Raw genomic sequence first — 17,553 nt, forward strand, 5'->3', positions numbered from 1 at the left:
AATCAGAATTGTTGACGCTGAAAACGCACTGGAATTTTTCTGCCCCTTTAATGCACAGTTGGGATAAACATTAGGATCAGCAGGAGGGAGGGAGCCAGCTGTGTGTGTTTGTGTGTGTGTGTGTGTGTGTGTGTGTGTGTGTGTGTGTGCATGCGTATACTGTCTGTTTATCTTGGAAATTTTTTTTGGAGTTTTGTGGCTCATGAGCAGATCATGGGTACATAATTTTATGACCGTCTATTTCTTTCTCTCACGCAGGTTTAAGACATTCTGGCGACAGAACAATTAGTGCCACTCGATGATGATGATGTAACTCACTTTGCATTTCTTGAAGTCAGCAGAGTGGCTTCCTGTGGAAAACAGTCACTGAGGTTTTTTTTTCCCGTTTCACTTTCTGCCCTCCTCTCTTGGCAAGGAAGGAGAGAAAATGATGTATTTTCCAAGAAAGAGCAGTTCCACCTGGCTTGAGTTGCGGTTACAATACATTTGAGGGAAATTATTTCTGCCTGCTTCGCACTGTGAAGCGTCCAACACACTTCCTGTTGGCCTGTTGCTGGAATGTACTCTGGAATGATATAATGACGTTTCCACATCCCAGACTACTCTACCAGAAATATTTATAAGTGCATCGTGTTTATAGAAAGGGCTGTACAGAACGACTACTTGATGCATCACATTTATAAGCTAATGTTCTGCTTTAGTGAGGCCAGCAGGCAGGTGGTCCGACAGCTGGTGGGAAGCAGAGAAACTGTATCTTCTCTCTTATAGTATGTTTGTGGCAAGGCTTTGTTGAATTATATAGCTACTGCACAGACAAATGTGCAAGCAGACAGTGACGCTGACCCTGGATTAACTGTGATCTCAGTGCCGCTGTTGTCTATTATCCTCTTCTGCTCATAAGATCCTGTAAACGTTTGTAATTCCATCAGATATCTCTGACAGATGCTGAGCCAATATAAAACAATAATCCCACAGTGTGAATACTCACATCTTAATGAATCCCAGAGCATTAATATTCTACTATAGTTCACTATTTACACCTGACATTTACTGTAGTTGAACATTTTCGCAGTGCACTTAAACAATTAGTTATAAATAATCTTAATCAACAGAAATTCTGATTTAATTTTATTTGATTCAATTCTGAATTGTTTAAGTCTCTTATTAAGTAAAAATGTGCTGGTTCCACCTTCTTAAATGGGAAGACTTGCTGATTTTTGTCTGTATCTTTATATCATTTTAAAGTAAACATCTTTGGGTCTTGGACTTTGAGGACATCATCTTGGGCTCTGGGAAATTGTAATTGGTATTTCTCACCATTTTCTTACATTTTAAAGACTGAACAAATAACCGATCAATCCAAAACATAGTTGACATATTAATTGATAATAAATGTTAGGTGCAGTTGATTTCTGTCCTAAAAGTTGATCTCGCTCAGAACTAAAAATTCAAAAAAAAAAGAAAAGACAGAAAGTTTGATAAGATACAGGTGTTAATTGGATAGACAGTGTGAAATGTGATGAATGTGATGAAGGAAATAACACAGCGTTTATTGCTTTAAAGGAATAGTTTGACATTTTGGGAAATAAAGTTATTCATGCCTATCAGGGTACGAAGGATATACAGCCAGCTGCTTAGCTTAGTTTAGCAGGGGGAGCCAGTTAGCCTAGCTTTGCCCAAAGGTAACACCTCTACCAAAACCAGTAAGGCTCACTAATTAACATGTTAAATCTCGTTTTTTTAATCAATACACAAACTGAAGTGTAAAAGCAACACATTGTGGTTTTATGTAGCTTTATGCACCGGACTAAGGCTCAGTGACTTCCTGGAGTCTCCTTTGGTCTCTGAAGTTATAACTTGTTCATTTGTGAGCTTAAAAAGCGCTGATAGGTTGATTATCTCAACTAACTCTCATTAAGAAAGCGAATAAACGTATTTCCCAAAATGTTGAACTATTCCTTTAAGTATAATTTTAAATGTTAACCATGTGTGCTGCAGTTGTGATGAGTTTTGCTGATAAGCACAGGATCAGCACATTGCTCTGTCTCACTCAGCTCAGTTGTGTGTAATACTTTTAAACTGAGGCTTGGATACGACACACAGGATACAAGTAAGGGTTGTTCTTTTTGTCCGAATCATGTTTGGTCTCTTTGTCTCATCAGCCATCAGCACAGTCAAATGTTTTTTCAGGGAATGAGTGTGATGTTTGTTGTGTGCCGGAAGGGGGGTTCAAGGGGAAGCAGTGAAGGCATCTTTGTTAGCCGCACATAAGATACTAGTGTTCGGCTTAGCTTGTTATTGGTGTGAAAAGGCAGTCTGTTTGGGCAAGTGTGTGTTTTTATGTGTGAGGATCATTTACTGGAGGCTCTTTTAATTGAGTCCGCGCACATGTGTGTGGATTTACTGTGATGGTTTTGAAGTGCAGCTGAAGTGTTAAGATTTAATCAGGAAACTGCTTTGTTTTTTGTGATCAGTAAAATATTCACGTGCATACATGATCACAAATTATTTTTTTGTTCTCTTTCTGGTCCTCTTGTATAAAGACTCTCTCTCTCTCTCTCTCTCACACACACACACAAACACACTCTGTCCTCAGCTCCGTGCCAGTAGCTAATAAAGGAGGGTTATAGACAGACAGCAGGCAGACAGACAGATTGTCAGATGGACAGAAGGAGGCGTGCACAAATGAAACAAAGAAGATTTCTGGGGGGAGAAGGCTGTCATGGAGAAAAATTTAAATTAGACAAGGCACATTATTATTTCAATATATAATAACCATTTGATGATGCGGAAGAAGAATGTAAAAGCTGTAAATGTTTGTTTAAAGTGACTGAATTTAGTGTTAGTATAGGGACTGGCTGATTGTGGCTCAGGATGGAAGAACAAAGAAAGGAGGGATGGGCTGGAGTTACTTTCCCCACCCCTAAAAACCACCTGCATCTGCTCACTGTCGACAGACAAAGCAAAATGATCCATCCTAACATTTGATCTATTGTTTAATGTTAAAATCTGCAATTAACAAAAAAAATATATACTATTTTTCAAATGGTGTTCATCTTTGCAGATTAATTGCTTTAAAGTGATGGTATGTAGAGAAATGGGAAAATAATGAATCACGTCATAAAATAAATATTTGAAACCAGTTTTATTTATAACAAGTAAACTAATATAAACACTCTGGCAGACTTTTCACCTGTTTTAAGGCAATATAAACAGAAAAAATGACTTGCTGTAATGATAATTTTGCAGTGAGCAGCAGGACTGACCACAGAGCCTTTGTAGCTTAAGGATCAGTACTGTCGCTACTGAAGGGCACTTTGTCTATGACAGCGTTCACTGCAGATCTATACCATAAGCCACACTGCAAGCACTGGCTCACCTCTGTAACACATTGGCCTGTCCGTGATGAAGATTGTATCAGCAGGTTGCTGTGTTGTGACTGATTTTCTCTCAGGAGAAGAGGAAGTGCTGTAAGAACACAATAACAGGGGGAAATGAGCATTTTGTGGTAAAAGGGGTGAGCTGAGAAGAGTGAGGGAGATGTACAAGGACAGACACATCAGACAAAGAGGAAATTGGTCAGTAAAATAGCGTGAGTAATGCTGATGCCTGTTGCCATGGTGATTGGGGTCAATGAATGGTTGCCATGGAGCTCCCTACTTGGAATTCTGGGAAGGGTATATTTTGATGAGTGTGTATGTCTGTGTGTGCAGTCTGTGCGTAACTTGTGGGTGGATGATGATGAAAGTGTAGATTATGAATGAGAACGTACAGTTTGAGTCTGTGTGTGTGTGTGTGTGTGTGTGTGTGTGTGTGTGTACCATGTGTACCAACCATGGATTTTTACATTTCTCTCTCGTTATGAATTGAGCTTGAAGTTAATTGGTTATGGTTATGTTTATGTTTTGGTTGGTTATGTTTGATGTATTTCATGATGCTATGTGCTAGAAGTGGGTGATATATAACAAAAAATATATAAAATCATCTATCATGGTATATGTATTTTTTTATTGTTATATTAATATATATCATGATATGTTAAATTTTCCAGAAAATACATTGATTAACTGATAATGGTTAAAATGACCTGGCAGAAATGTCTGTTTTGTTTAATGCAGTCAATTAAACATTTTACAGATTAAGGTTTGATACTAAAACACACTGATACTAAAATCATATATACGAACATCCATGTTACCATAAAGTATTCCTGTTTATTGCATACTGCAGCATATCCTACAATGTCTAAATACAACCAGAAATACTAAAAGAAGAGCTACCACAGTATAAATAGTATGGTGGTTGACATATTTCATATATTTTCATATCACACACTGCAATTGTGTGCCATATCTGATATGTCTGTTTTCAGTGATGTCATGTATAATGAGCCCATGAGGGCTTGGCTCCATTAAACATGGATGCATGCGTATAAGACAACTTTAAGCTGTTATTACAACAGCAAAACATGCATGGTGATCCTTTTAAGTAACTGTATTCATGGTTTTCCACTTAGTGCATCTTCTAGGCATGAAAATGTTGGTGTAGATAAATGCTCCAGCTGTCGGCAAACAGTTGTTCACACAGGGGGAAAAAGAACCCAATGACTTGTTTACTGTTTGGTCTTTGTGTAGCGGAGAGTCAGGTACCTGTTTGTGTGAAAGGAATTAATTTGGCGGAGTAAATGTTTTACACCTGGCTTTGGCTTGTGTCCTAGTAGGACAGTCTTCTGATGAAATCATGTTTAGTAGTTTTAGTAGGTTTCTGGGTCAGTGTGTGTGTGTGTGTGTGTGTCATATTCTGTCTGTTTCATTTGTTTATTTATGATTGTTTGTACACACATGTATTTGCGAGACGGTGGATTTGCTTCCCGTCCACCTGATATCAGTAGAAAATGAGGTCATTGCCCATCACAGCCTGACATGCTGAGTCAGGTCACGAATAATACAAGATTAAAGACGCAGGAATTGTATTATCAACTGTGGTTGATCAAATGATCTGTCTTTCCAATATACCAGTAAAGTCCTGTATGTATGCTTGTATTCAGTCAAAATGTTTCATGCACATCTGTCACACAAATACACACATATAAGTGCACTTTAGGTCAGTGGCTCAGATTAGGAGGCACCACAGAACAGGTTGACCGTAAATTAAGACTTATCCAGGACACACATGCACACACAGACTTTGCATTGATGACTCATCCGACTTGATGAGATGTGTCATTTTTTAGTTCTACAACTTGGTATTCACTGCTCCAATCCCCTTGTTTAACTTGTGTCTTACTCTACATAGTCGTTTCTTTTTACTCAAGGCACATAATGTGTAACAGACATGTATCATGTCATTTCCAGTGAATATCTTTGCTGATGTCTAGTTGTATGTGAGTATTTTTGCCATTGGGACCGAGCTTGTCGGGTATCAGAGGCCTTGATGTTTCCCTTGCCGCTGTCCTTCTGGTCCTTGAAGTGATGCTGATGTGGATGCGATGCCAAGCGACACATCGAGTCTGGAAGACATGGGGGGCTCAAGCTGGAAGCCGTGTGTGAGTGTGTGTGTGCATGCACGTAACTCTCGTGTGAAGAAATAGGAGAGGATAGCCACGCAAGCTTCATGCTAGAGTACACACACACACGGTGTGGCGGACGAGAATAGACTGTGTGCACTGTGGATGTTTGTTGGGGCTGATGGGAGTCCACGTAAAACTAGTGCACGTGAGGTTCCCTTCCCCCATCATTAGTGATGTCAGACCCAGTACAGTATGTTACCACTAGCAACAAGGATGAGCCCATCCCCCCTCCTGACTGGGTTTGTAGGCTGCATCATCATCATCATCATCAGAGCAGCTTTAGGATGATCCTCCCATGTGTAAACACACACAAAGGAAACAGGTGCCATTAAGATAAGATTTTAAAACACACGCTCACATACATGTCATCTTCGTCCTCTCTTCCCTGACATCTTCATTCAGCCGTTGTGTCTTGCAGCATTACCTATAATCCTCCTTGGGAGTCAATCTTCCTCCATTTCACTTTAATCCCATAACTCTCTGGTGTACTCAGTCATAGGAAACACGTTAATAACCGAGATAGTGTACACTTCAGGGGCTACTGATGAGGCAAGTGAGGACAAGCAGACATTGACAATGCCAGGCATCCTCTCAAACACACACGTTTGCCTCCACAGAGCCGCTTTTGGTACTTAACCTTGGCAGAACTGACAACCACATATCGACGTACATGCTGGAAAAAAACAGAACTTGCCACAGTATCTTTTTTTTTTTTACCACAATCATCCTGTTATCTGAAGTCTGTACTGAGGTTTTATCATCAAGGTATCTGCTGCTGGCAGTACTGTATCAAATGTTGTTTGTGCTTCCTTGTCATCAGATGTCAGTGAGTATTTATTGGCAGTGTGGCCTGCCCGACACACGACACACTTGTAATGAGCTTATCCTCTTGATTGAGCAGCTGTTTGACATTGAATGTTCTGGGTGCAAAGTGACTTAATGGAGAACATGATGCTGCTGGATTTGACTCACTGCTTGGGAGCCGAGTGTGTGTGCAGTGTTGTATTTCTAATTGACATGCGGCAAAAGAGCAGAGAGCCAGTTTGATGGATTGTGCTGGATGCCAGAAAATCTTGCAGCAACAATACTTAAGTGCAACAAATTACGCAGACAGCTTACTGAAAAACTCCCATCGCCTCTGTTTTCCAGCTCTCTCACTGTCTTTGAAACAATATAAATCAAGCCTCTTTGGAGACCACACACACGCCTGCTTGCTGTGTCAGTGTCATGTTGTGGTGGAGCAAAGTGCGATCTGTATAAACAGTGTGTTTTCTGGATGAAGACGAGTGGAAGAAAGGCACAAGTCAAGAATTAGCCGTGCATCTCTAAGCATTGTAAAAAAAAGCTTACAAGCAAGCAGAGAGGAATCTTAGGAATGTTGTTCTCTGGAGCAGGTGCTAACGCCGCGGACTGATATCCCAGCTCCCCCGTCACTGTGTTCTTCCCCTCTAAAGCAGAAACAGACTGAACAGGGCAGGCGTTGCTTCTTAAATGTTCTTCCTCCAGGGGCCTGTACTATGAAGCGAGATTAGTACTGTAGGTTAGCCAGCTATCTTTGGGCTTAACTCAGGTTTTCTGGTATCACGAAGCTGGCTCACTTTTAAGTGGAATAAATCACCATGGCAACTTATGCTTAACAGCTAACTGCAGAGCAGGGGATCAGATCAAAACCTGTCAACATCCTGACCACTGACCATAAATGTGGAGATCACTGGAAAAGTCATCATTCATACAGGATCCCGACATGGACAAAAGTCCTGAGTTTACAATGAAGTGAAGAGTAAAAAAGAGCAATATATATTTTTATAGGTCAGTAGAAACATTTCATTGTTCCAGGCTTTCTGTTTTCACTCTGGCTCTAACAAGCAGAGAGATTGTTTACGACACTAAACACATAATGATGATTTTAGCTGCATTTTAATTATGCAAAGTTGATTTTATCTCCAGAGTGACAGCTGACAGTGTGGATGATTTTACACTCTGCACATCAGTGCAGCTCAGAATAACATGAGACAACTGTGTGATGATAATTAGAAATAGAAGTGAAAGATTGTCTTTTACTAGAAAAATAATCCACACACTGTTAATTGGCTCCCATGATTATAAATGCAACATTTGGGTCAGATCGACCTCATCAGTCAATAACTACATTTCCTCTCTTTGCTTCGGCAGCAGAAACAGTCTGTCATTATGTGACATATTCAAAATGGTTTCTTCATCATCCAACTAAATAGCAAACAGTACTCACTCTATACTTAAGTCATAATAATTCCTACATGTATTTTAAGCCTTAGCCTACTTTTAATATAAGGAAATGATTTCTAGTGTTTCAACATCTTCTTATTCTGTTGTATGATTACAGGCTCATTTACATTTCAATTTTTTGAATATGACTTTTTGCTGTTCCTAAAACTGAAGTTTTCCGCAGGTACTCGGTATCATATGAAGTCCTTCATTCATAATCAACAACCCTGCCTCTTTCACATGAATGCTTTCATAGTTGGCTAGGAAAACCCAGAGTTGACTGAGCTAGTTGGTAGCCAGCTTCATAGTACTGGTCATCCCGGCAAATGTTAATGTCAGTGTTAGGCTCAGTGAAGCCAGCTCACCCAAAGAGAGCCAGACTATGTTGAACCTGCTTCGTAGTGCAGGCCCCCAGGTCTGCGAAGCATCTCTCCTGTGATGTATATCAGCTGTCAGGGTGTTTTAGAGTATAAGAAAGGTTGAAGATGAGGGCAGGGTTGTGATTTTATGGTGAGATCATCACCTCCCAGGGTTCTGCTGTTACGGTCAACATGTTCCAGCACATGCAGGGTGTGACGTTGAGACTTCCAAATAAGCTCCAGCTGACGTTGTTTTTGGGTAATTCTGTCATTTTCACACTTTTCTTTTAAGTACTTACTTTCAAGTCTAGTGAGCTATTTTGTTCTGTACGTATCAGAGGAATAAGAAATTAATTTTGATGTACCCGTAGTATGACCCCAAGTGCAACCTTTGTGGCCTACATACAGTGAACGAGTTGCCATAACAACTGGCCCCATAAATGTGCATGTGTGTGAGTGGAAGACTAATGGAAGAAGACCCTCTAGGGGGAGGATGGTAAAGGCTTCTCGCCCACCCAAACCACCTGACACACACACACACACACACACACACACACACACCCTGCTGTGGGCTGTCATGCCCCATTATCTTCATATTTAGTCTACTGTAGATTAAAATGAAAAATAAAATGACACCTAATTCAGGAGTGCTTTATCGCATTTTGATTATTGTTAAGTTGCTGGCACCTAATCTGAAACCTTCTGTGTTGCTGCTGCTCTTTTTTACCTTATGGATACTTAAGCGGCAGTCTGTGTCTCTGCATGATGTCATTCATTGATTTTGCAGCTCAGCTGTGGCCACTAATCTTCCAGAGTGATGCCTTTGTCAATCTGGTCATCAGGATTAATGATCAAGTCTGTGAGACTGTGATGTGTGGTGACTGATTGCAGCTTAATTTGCAGTAGGGATAAAATACTATAAATGTTTAGATGTTGTGGCTCCTGCTTGAGTACACAAAATGGCAAAAAGTAGGCTACAGTATTCATGCGGCTTTACGCCATCTGTTTGATCTCTTTACTTTCTTCTTTCAGTCACGCTTTCATGTCTCATTTCCATTTTATTCCCTTTGTGTCATTTTCTTTCTTTTTAAGTTGTCACAGACATCCATTGGAACTTAAATGATAAAATATCTGGTTATTTACTTATTAGTCATTGTGACATTGTGGTTTACCGCTAATCCATGAATTCCTTCCGAACAAGAGTTTGAATCTTGTTCTTACTGTGACTTTAATGGTTTTCAGCTCCATGTGTGGTTCCTCTTCTCAGAAATTGCAGTCTTGCTGGTTTTTGCAGTCTGGCGTTACTCTGACTAAACTGCGTTTGTTCTCTCTTCAGGGCTGGCATTGACGATGTGGAGACAGACGTGGTGGAGATCGAGGCAAAGCTCGACAAGGTACGAACCAAGACCATGAACACTAAAAGAGGGACATTCTGGATTTGACTGACACTGTTTGAATGAAAAATGCCACCGCATGTCAGATGTTGAGCACTTTCTTTTGACTATAATACCGTGAAACTGTGCAGAGATGTCTGTCTGCCTGTTTCTCTCTCTGTTATTGTCTTTGTCTTTCCATCTTTGTATCAGTCCGTCTTTCTCTCGTTCTCTGTCATCTAAATGTCAAGGCTATTGAAAGCAGGAAAACAGTGTAGGCATGACTTATTATATCCAATAGGTTTATGTGTTGCCAAATAAAACACACACACACGGACACACATGGGTGCTGGTGCACGTTGAGGCTGAGCAAACACTGATTAATGTCACAGAGGCAGCTTTATATTCTGTAGTATGGAAGCATCACTCACAGCAGCCCTCTGTTATCTGAACATTTGGTGTCTTGGTTTGACCTGCTTAACCAAAGAAAATGTGTCATGCAATACAAACACTGTTTACTGTTAATCGTTAGTGTTTTAGTGGAATTAAGCAGTTAAGGCTCATTTACCCCTTTAACACCCACCCACTGTAGACACCGTATTTTTCAGGTCTCAGTTACTCTGCAGTGCCTTATACCTGTATGATTTTTACGGTAGGGCATTCTTTTTTTAAATGACTACAATTACCAAAAAGAAAAGTCTTATTTTATTTATTGATATAGATATTACATGTTCATATTCACTTTTCATAGTACTGGCAGCCTTTTAAAGTTTTACATAATACTAGCAGAATAATAGGTGGTAAAAGGTTAAAGAAATAATGTAGATTAGCTGCACTCACCTTAAAAAAATCATCATCATGAATTTTAGTTACACTGGTTAAAAGCACGCTGGACAATGGGAATAAATCGGTGAATCATTGTAACACGTTAATGCTCCAAGTATGGAGGACGAGCAGGAATGGACGGCTAATTGTCTCCAAGGAGTCTATGAGCTCAGACAATACCTCTTTAGATAAACTAATAGACTTTTAGGCCAGAGAGCATTCACAGGATGAGATCATGTTAACGTAGCTAAGTGGTGACCACACCTGCTTTCTACTTCGATCTCCAGCTCACTCAGTTTGTTTTTTCCAGAATGGCCCTTTTTTATGTTTTTCATTCGCTGTGGTTCAAACACTTTGTTTCTTGACATCAACAATAGATCAAGAGAGGTCACTCACAAGTGTAGGGTCCATCTTGTGCAGCCTGTGGATAATAAAAACAGATTCAGGTCCTTTAAGCTGCACAACTGTGTCTGTTAAAGTGATGAAGTGGTTATTTAGATGACTGTGACATTTATTTGAGGTTGCAGTTAATCTCAGGTTCATCAACGGGTCGACATGGTTACTGCCTGCCCTCCACTCTTAAATTAGCAAGCCAACAGGCATCTCAAACGAATGTGTATGCCCCCATCCCATCACACACACACACACACAATCACACACATCCACAGATTACTTCTGCCCCCAATAGGTCAGGACCCTCCATTGAACTTTGAGCTCTGTTTGAGCACCATTGAAACATGACCAGGGTTGGGGGGGTTTGAGGTTTCCATCAGGGTGATTTGTTCTTTTCAGCAGGGGTCCTCACGCTGCTCTCTTAGGATGCTCTGAAGCTGCCTGAGGGACATTCTGACAACATTGAAAGCTCTTAATAGAGAATGTGTATGAGATTGATGACAGCAGATCTCTACCTGCAGTGATGTTGACTGCTCTGGCCAGTGTGAAAAATGCTGTTCATTGTAATGGTTTCCGTCCCTGCTTGCCAGATTTTGCAGCTTACTAGTATACTGGAGTGAACAATGGTGTAGGGTTACTTGGTGTTATTTGATTTTATTGCTGAGTGTAGTTTTTCACGTTAAGCAAGACCGTTGCCAAATTTTTAAATGCCCATCATACACCTCATTGACTAGCAGAAGCTCTACGAGAAACTGTAATTGTTTTAGTCAGTTAACGTGGTGAGGTCTGTCATGTGGCACCAGATGTGGCATTTTGACACCAAGTGGACCCCTGTGGTTCTTCTGGCCCATTTGTCAATAAATCCTGACACATGTACTGTGCCTGTAATACTCAGACCCAGCAGGGCTCAGTCTAGCACGTGATGAGATCAGATTCCCCATATCAGCCAATTTGTTGACAGATATTTTGTCAGAGCAGCCCGGGAAGCTTTTGTGTGGATTCATAACAGTGTCAGTCATGTACATGTGAATATATACAGCATAGTACACATCAGCTAACAGCACATTGTATACACATTTTACAGTTTGTGCATTTTGAGTCTAAAGCTCATTTCAGCAATGCCTATTTACTTTTCAGTTATTTTTTAGTCAGGCTGTGCAGTTATTGGTCCTCACCCACTAGTTTCTCATCTCTGGCTTGTGCAGAGTAAAGGACTTACTGTCAACCACCCAGTAAACCACACTCACATAGCGACAACCTTGGGAACCCCTGTACCAAATGAGATAATTAAAGGTTTAGTGCACTCTCTCTTCTGCGTACCCCCCCACTGACACGCCAACACGCACACACATGCTGTGAACTCTGACTCTGCCCCGCACACAGCTGCATCAGTACAGTGGTAATGACAGTGTACCGCTCTATAGCTTATCATATTACCCATAAAGTGGGAAAGTGTAATGGTTGCCAGTTCATGTGGTTTTTAATAGAGTGCATACCATCGCTGTGAACTGTCTGCACCTGGTAATATTCATGTTTACAATTAGGTTTTAGCTTTTGTCGGCTGTGTCCGATATCAAGTAGTGCAACCAGTACCTCTCTGCCATTTTATTTGACTGCCTGAATTCTCAGTGTGAAATATACGCACTATACAGCAGCGGTTCCCAAATCGCTTTTTAAATCCTGGCATCCCCATTCCCATCCCCACCACAACACAAACACACATGCAACTTTTTCAGCTGTAAATGATGCCATTAATATCTGTTAAAACAATTTATAAAACAAATAACATTCATGTGAAAGTGTGAAGTGACATACATGATCTTTCATCAGTTTTAAGTAAATTAATATTGGCCTATGCTCAATCAGTTTTAGGCTATGCTGCTCTGCAGATTTGCAGATGATATTGATCTTGAAATAATTTATGAATAAACATTAAATTTGCAAAATGGCTGAATGTATGTCTTTAGTTTTGTTGTTTTTTTGTTTAACGTGCACAGTCTGAGAAACACACACATTACTTCGATTTTCTTTTTCATGTAGCTCTCTAGTTGCTTTCAGTGTTGCAGTAACAGTTCTAGCAGATTTTACAGGCTTTTAAAAGGATAAGGCTGGTGATTTTCTATATTTTTGTTATTGTCAACTAATTTCAGCTGCAGAGCCAAGCCACTGCACTGCACTGTACTGTACTGAAATTTACAATGAAGCACAAAGTCAAGAGGTTGTGATATGTAATAGAACAAGCTAGCAAAGCTCTGTAAATGGAACTGCGCTCCCACACATGCGCAGTGACGTCTGTCGTAAAAGGAACTTCTCTCCTGAGACTTAGAACATGATCGCTGTTATTAGTCTTTGAAGCCATTTCTGAACAAACTACCATAACCATTGCCTTCAGGGCAAAGGAACATCTCACCCAGTGCATCTGTGTGGCTCCTTTACATGTTTGTAATAGTTTTTGGACAACAACAAAGGTCTACAGCACAGAGGAATACTATATGTCAGGCTTTGGATACACACACAATACTTGTAAGTAGGGTGAGTTCATTGATGGTTTGGCTCTGCACATTAGATTTGTTGACAATAAGAAAAATATAGGAAATCGCCAGCCTTATCTTTTAACATAGTGATTTCAATGTTTATTGCTTGTTTGTTCTATTTTGACAAGTCTGAATAGAATTTGTTCATGTAAATTTTCACCTCCTCTTGTTATGAAATGTTACTGAAAATGTACTGTGGAGAAAAAAAAACGAAAATTAACAAATCTCATGCTCTGTCCTAAGGCACTCTCTTTGAAACCTACTGTTACAGTACAGTGCCCTCAAAACATCTCACAATGGAAAAAAAAGCTTAATGTGTACACTATTTTTTACTAAAAAATCCCACGGTGCAATGCTTTGCCTTTGAGAGATGAGTAAATTACAGTTATAGGACCCTGTAGTTGTCAGTGATGACCTGAAAATGAGGATTTATGAGTATTTAAGTGTGTGAAATCTCAATTTACTTCTCACTATCAAGTAAAATATTAAGTGTGTATTATATGGGGAGTAAGTGAATGAAGGGACTGATTTCAGACACAGCTATAGTCCTGAGTTCTATCTGCATGTCAAGAGTCTATATAATCTACATAGATTATAAAGCCACAGACCCCTGATCATCTTATTCAATTACATTTCTAAATTAGCAGCTTCAGTAATGCCTGCACTGGTCTTGATACAGACATGAGGATTATTCTAAATTTGAGTGTCCTCTTAGATTCTGTGTGAGCTTTGTTTGATTTACGTAATCACTGTGACTATTAATATCCCTGCGTCGCATTGTCTAAAGCATGTGACTCTTTAAATAGACAGTGTTCTTGTTGGGTGTTTAAAGTGATGATTTTTATGTTGCTCCCTCTAGCTGGTGAAGCTGTGCAGTGGGATGATCGAGGCGGGCAGGGCCTACGTCAGCGCCAACAAGCTCTTTGTGAACGGCATCAAGGACCTGTCCCAGCAGTGCAAGAAGGAGGAGATGATATCGGTGAGTAGGAGCAGCGATATCTTAAACACTGAGCTCAGCTCTGCTCGATCCTCGCCAAGGAACGTTGGAGACAGAAACATACAAACACCACACGGAGGGTCAGCTCCAAAATGACTGCTCATCTATCTCAAGCCTGTACTAGGACATTCCAGCGATTCCCCACATGAATCATAATCGTAGAGCAGTATAAACAGTATTGTCCAGACGTAGAGTCGTCCAGCTGTTGTAAGCATGAAAGATGTGACCACATGCAGACAGGAGATGTTTACGCTGAGAGTTTACATGGCTGGAAGCACAGAGAGATCGGAAACTTGCTTTATGGTTTTCTTTTAGGAAAACATTTGGACTACATTTCCTGTCAGTACTGGTGTCGCCTTGGTAGCTTTAGGGTGAAGTAATGGAGACATAACTACTAAATCTGAAATTTGTTTCATACCATGTATAGATTCAGAAGATCTTTCGTGAACAGTGCAGTATATATACTGAGACTTTTAGGGATTTAGTATTATTTATGTGAAAAAAAAGTTTATGTTGGAGACTTGTTTACTTACGCAGTATGTGTTTGTGTGTGTGTGTCCATGTTGTCACACTACACTGCAGGAATGCCTTGAAAAGTGCGGAGAAAGCCTCCAGGAGATCGTCAACTACCACATGGTAAGACAGTTTTACACACACACATACACACACACACACACACACATACACACTTGTTTTAGCCACAGGCGAAAGGTCAAGGTAGAATGGTGTTCGGACACGCCCAGGTCTTCTTGGCATGTTAACGTCTTTCAGACATCCAGTGCCTCCTGGGCCCAGTATTACACAACACACACACACACACATGCACACACAATTTAACTATGACCTCACTCTGTGACGGTGAATCTGTCCACACAGGCTAGAGCACATGTGTGTGTCTGATTCAAACCACATGCTTCACCATATGTGTACAAATGCACAAACTTTCAGTCACATACAAAACACACACACACACACCCATACATACATACACACTCAGGTTTTTATTAATACAACTCTGGAGCAATTTCTCCTCATGACTAAGTGTGATTAAGAAATGTCTCTCTCTGGAAATCTGCTGAGACGCTGGTACAGTTTTGAGAAGCCCAAAGGCAGTTCTGTATCAAAAGAGATATTATGATATTTTAAATACACAGAAGTCATTAACTTTTACAGTTACATGCATGAGTCTCTTTCACAACACTGTATTACGATTATGATTGCCCTATGTGAAATGAGGTGTTTGCATGCCTGTGTGTGCTGGAAAGGAGCAACGGAAGTGATATAGAGGCAGCTGCAGAACACAACAGTCAAGAAGCTAGTCTTTTTTAAAGTTATCACACATCAACTCCACAATGTTGATGGACCAATTGGACATTCCTCAACCTTTAGATAATTTTAGTGAAGTGACATTGTTGGTAATACAGCATGTTGCATTCCGAATGTTTGTTTGTTTGACATGGGGATTAAGAAAACTGATATCTCTTACATTTTTATCAGAGAGATAGCCAGGAAAATTGGGATATTTCAAATTATACTGCCAGCTTCCAACTCTTTCTGCTGGACTGTGACTTATGCTGGTGTTGTCCTGCAGACTAGTGTGCTGTAGCTATTGTAGCACATATCAGCAACTCTTATCTTCCCCTTTTCACCTCTATATTTTGCTTTCACTTTATCAGAGACTCTTATCTTCCTCTTTTTGCATTTACATTTCCACTACCCCACCTCTTTTACTCTGATTTGCCACCTTTTTGTCAAACTAACCACTGCCTTGGATGGGGGACTATCTGTTGTGTGATTCCTCCCAAACTAAATTCAGTTTTCTTTATTTTGCGAGGGGAGGGTATATACATTTAAACAAATATACTTTACTATACAGCATAAATGAACTCCAGTAGTTGAAGGGCATTCACACATTGTTTGCTAAGTAAAGACTGTTGGACCAGCAAGACACAAGCACATTGACCACAATATCAAAAATAATGTAGATCCTGTATATTTTTCATTCATGCCCCTCCCTCCCTTGAATCTGTTTCATTCCACCAGGGTCAAGCCTGTTTAACCCCGAGCTTTTCAAATCAAATCAAAGTGCTGAACACTAGATGGGATCCATCAGCTGCAATATCCAATCTTCTCCACATTCTTTTTCTGTTTTCTGTTGTTAGCTTTCAGCCTCATCATATACAGTAGACCATTACCTTAAAACAATCTGGACAGTACAGCTTTTTCCGTTTATTTTATTTTTTATTTTTTGGCATCTCCATCTTTCCTCCCTGTCCCCTCTTCTCCGGCTACTCCCTTCATTTACCCTTCACCACAGGCGTCCCGCTCGTCCACTCTAACACCCAGGAATTACACTAATAGCTTGTCTGGCAGACCGTATGAATGGAGGAATGGCGGGAGGAGAGGGAGAGACATGGTGAAAGGAAATCTGTCTTTGTTCGACCACCCACTGGTGCCCAATTCTGCACGTTCTCAGCTCTCCTCAGACACAAAAGGAAGCATTCAAACGGGAAAAACTATCGGCTGCTGCATAGCATGATAAGCAGATGTGTTTACTTTCAAACATACAAATCCCACCCCAAATCTTCACAGATTAGAATCCTATCATAGAGGATTTCAACAGATTTTTGTGAGATTGCAACATAATGCAACTTTCTCTGCTGTAGTGGAACCTGCAGAAAGCTAATTTGCTGATTTGCTTCACAGCACTTATTACGCATGCAGGAGAGATGAATGATGGGATGTCTGTGATAATGAACACTGAGGATCTTCGAATGTGAGATCTTTGGGGATGAGTGTAGACGTACTGCAGGTTAGGTTGCGTCATGCCCAGCAGGGCACCGTAATCCAGAACAGGTTTGGGTGGAATATTTGGATTAGTCTTTCTAACAAAGCTGATTTAGATCTTTTCCTGGGAATTAATTCTGTGTCATGGAACTGGCAGATAAGTCACACAACCGTGGAAAGTACCAAACTTTGCACAGCAAAACTTGTCAACAGTCCCATGACACATTGGGTAGAATTACAGTTAATATAACAAACTAGTAAGCTAAAAAATGATGGTGAAAGAGTTGATCCAATCCATGATGCATTGCTGTTTGCCATCTCTCAGAACTGTGGAAACAGAAACATCCCTTCTCAGTGAAGAGATGTGTATTATTAAATCACTTCCAGATAAATAAAAAGAGATATTTTTGTTACATGTTGACATGAGTAGCCTAAAACAGAAAAGTTCATCTTTATCGCTACAAGCAGAGAG

The 17,553-nt window shown here is 40.3% G+C and overlaps 1 protein-coding gene across 8 annotated transcripts in view; it reads left to right on the forward strand.

Moving 5' to 3' along the window:
- The window catches only part of acap3b (ArfGAP with coiled-coil, ankyrin repeat and PH domains 3b), a 62,704-nt gene that overhangs the window by 19,254 nt on the left and 25,897 nt on the right, over positions 1-17,553 (forward strand). For all 8 annotated transcript variants that reach the window (XM_044348259.1, XM_044348261.1, XM_044348258.1 and 5 more), the window contains exons 2-4: positions 9,509-9,566; positions 14,157-14,276; positions 14,877-14,930. In XM_044348259.1, the coding sequence (XP_044204194.1) occupies positions 9,509-9,566; positions 14,157-14,276; positions 14,877-14,930 (232 nt within the window). The remainder of the gene's footprint in view (positions 1-9,508; positions 9,567-14,156; positions 14,277-14,876; positions 14,931-17,553) is intronic.

Source organism: Thunnus albacares, chromosome 4 (assembly GCF_914725855.1).
Source record: "Thunnus albacares chromosome 4, fThuAlb1.1, whole genome shotgun sequence".
Lineage (NCBI taxonomy): Eukaryota > Metazoa > Chordata > Actinopteri > Scombriformes > Scombridae > Thunnus > Thunnus albacares.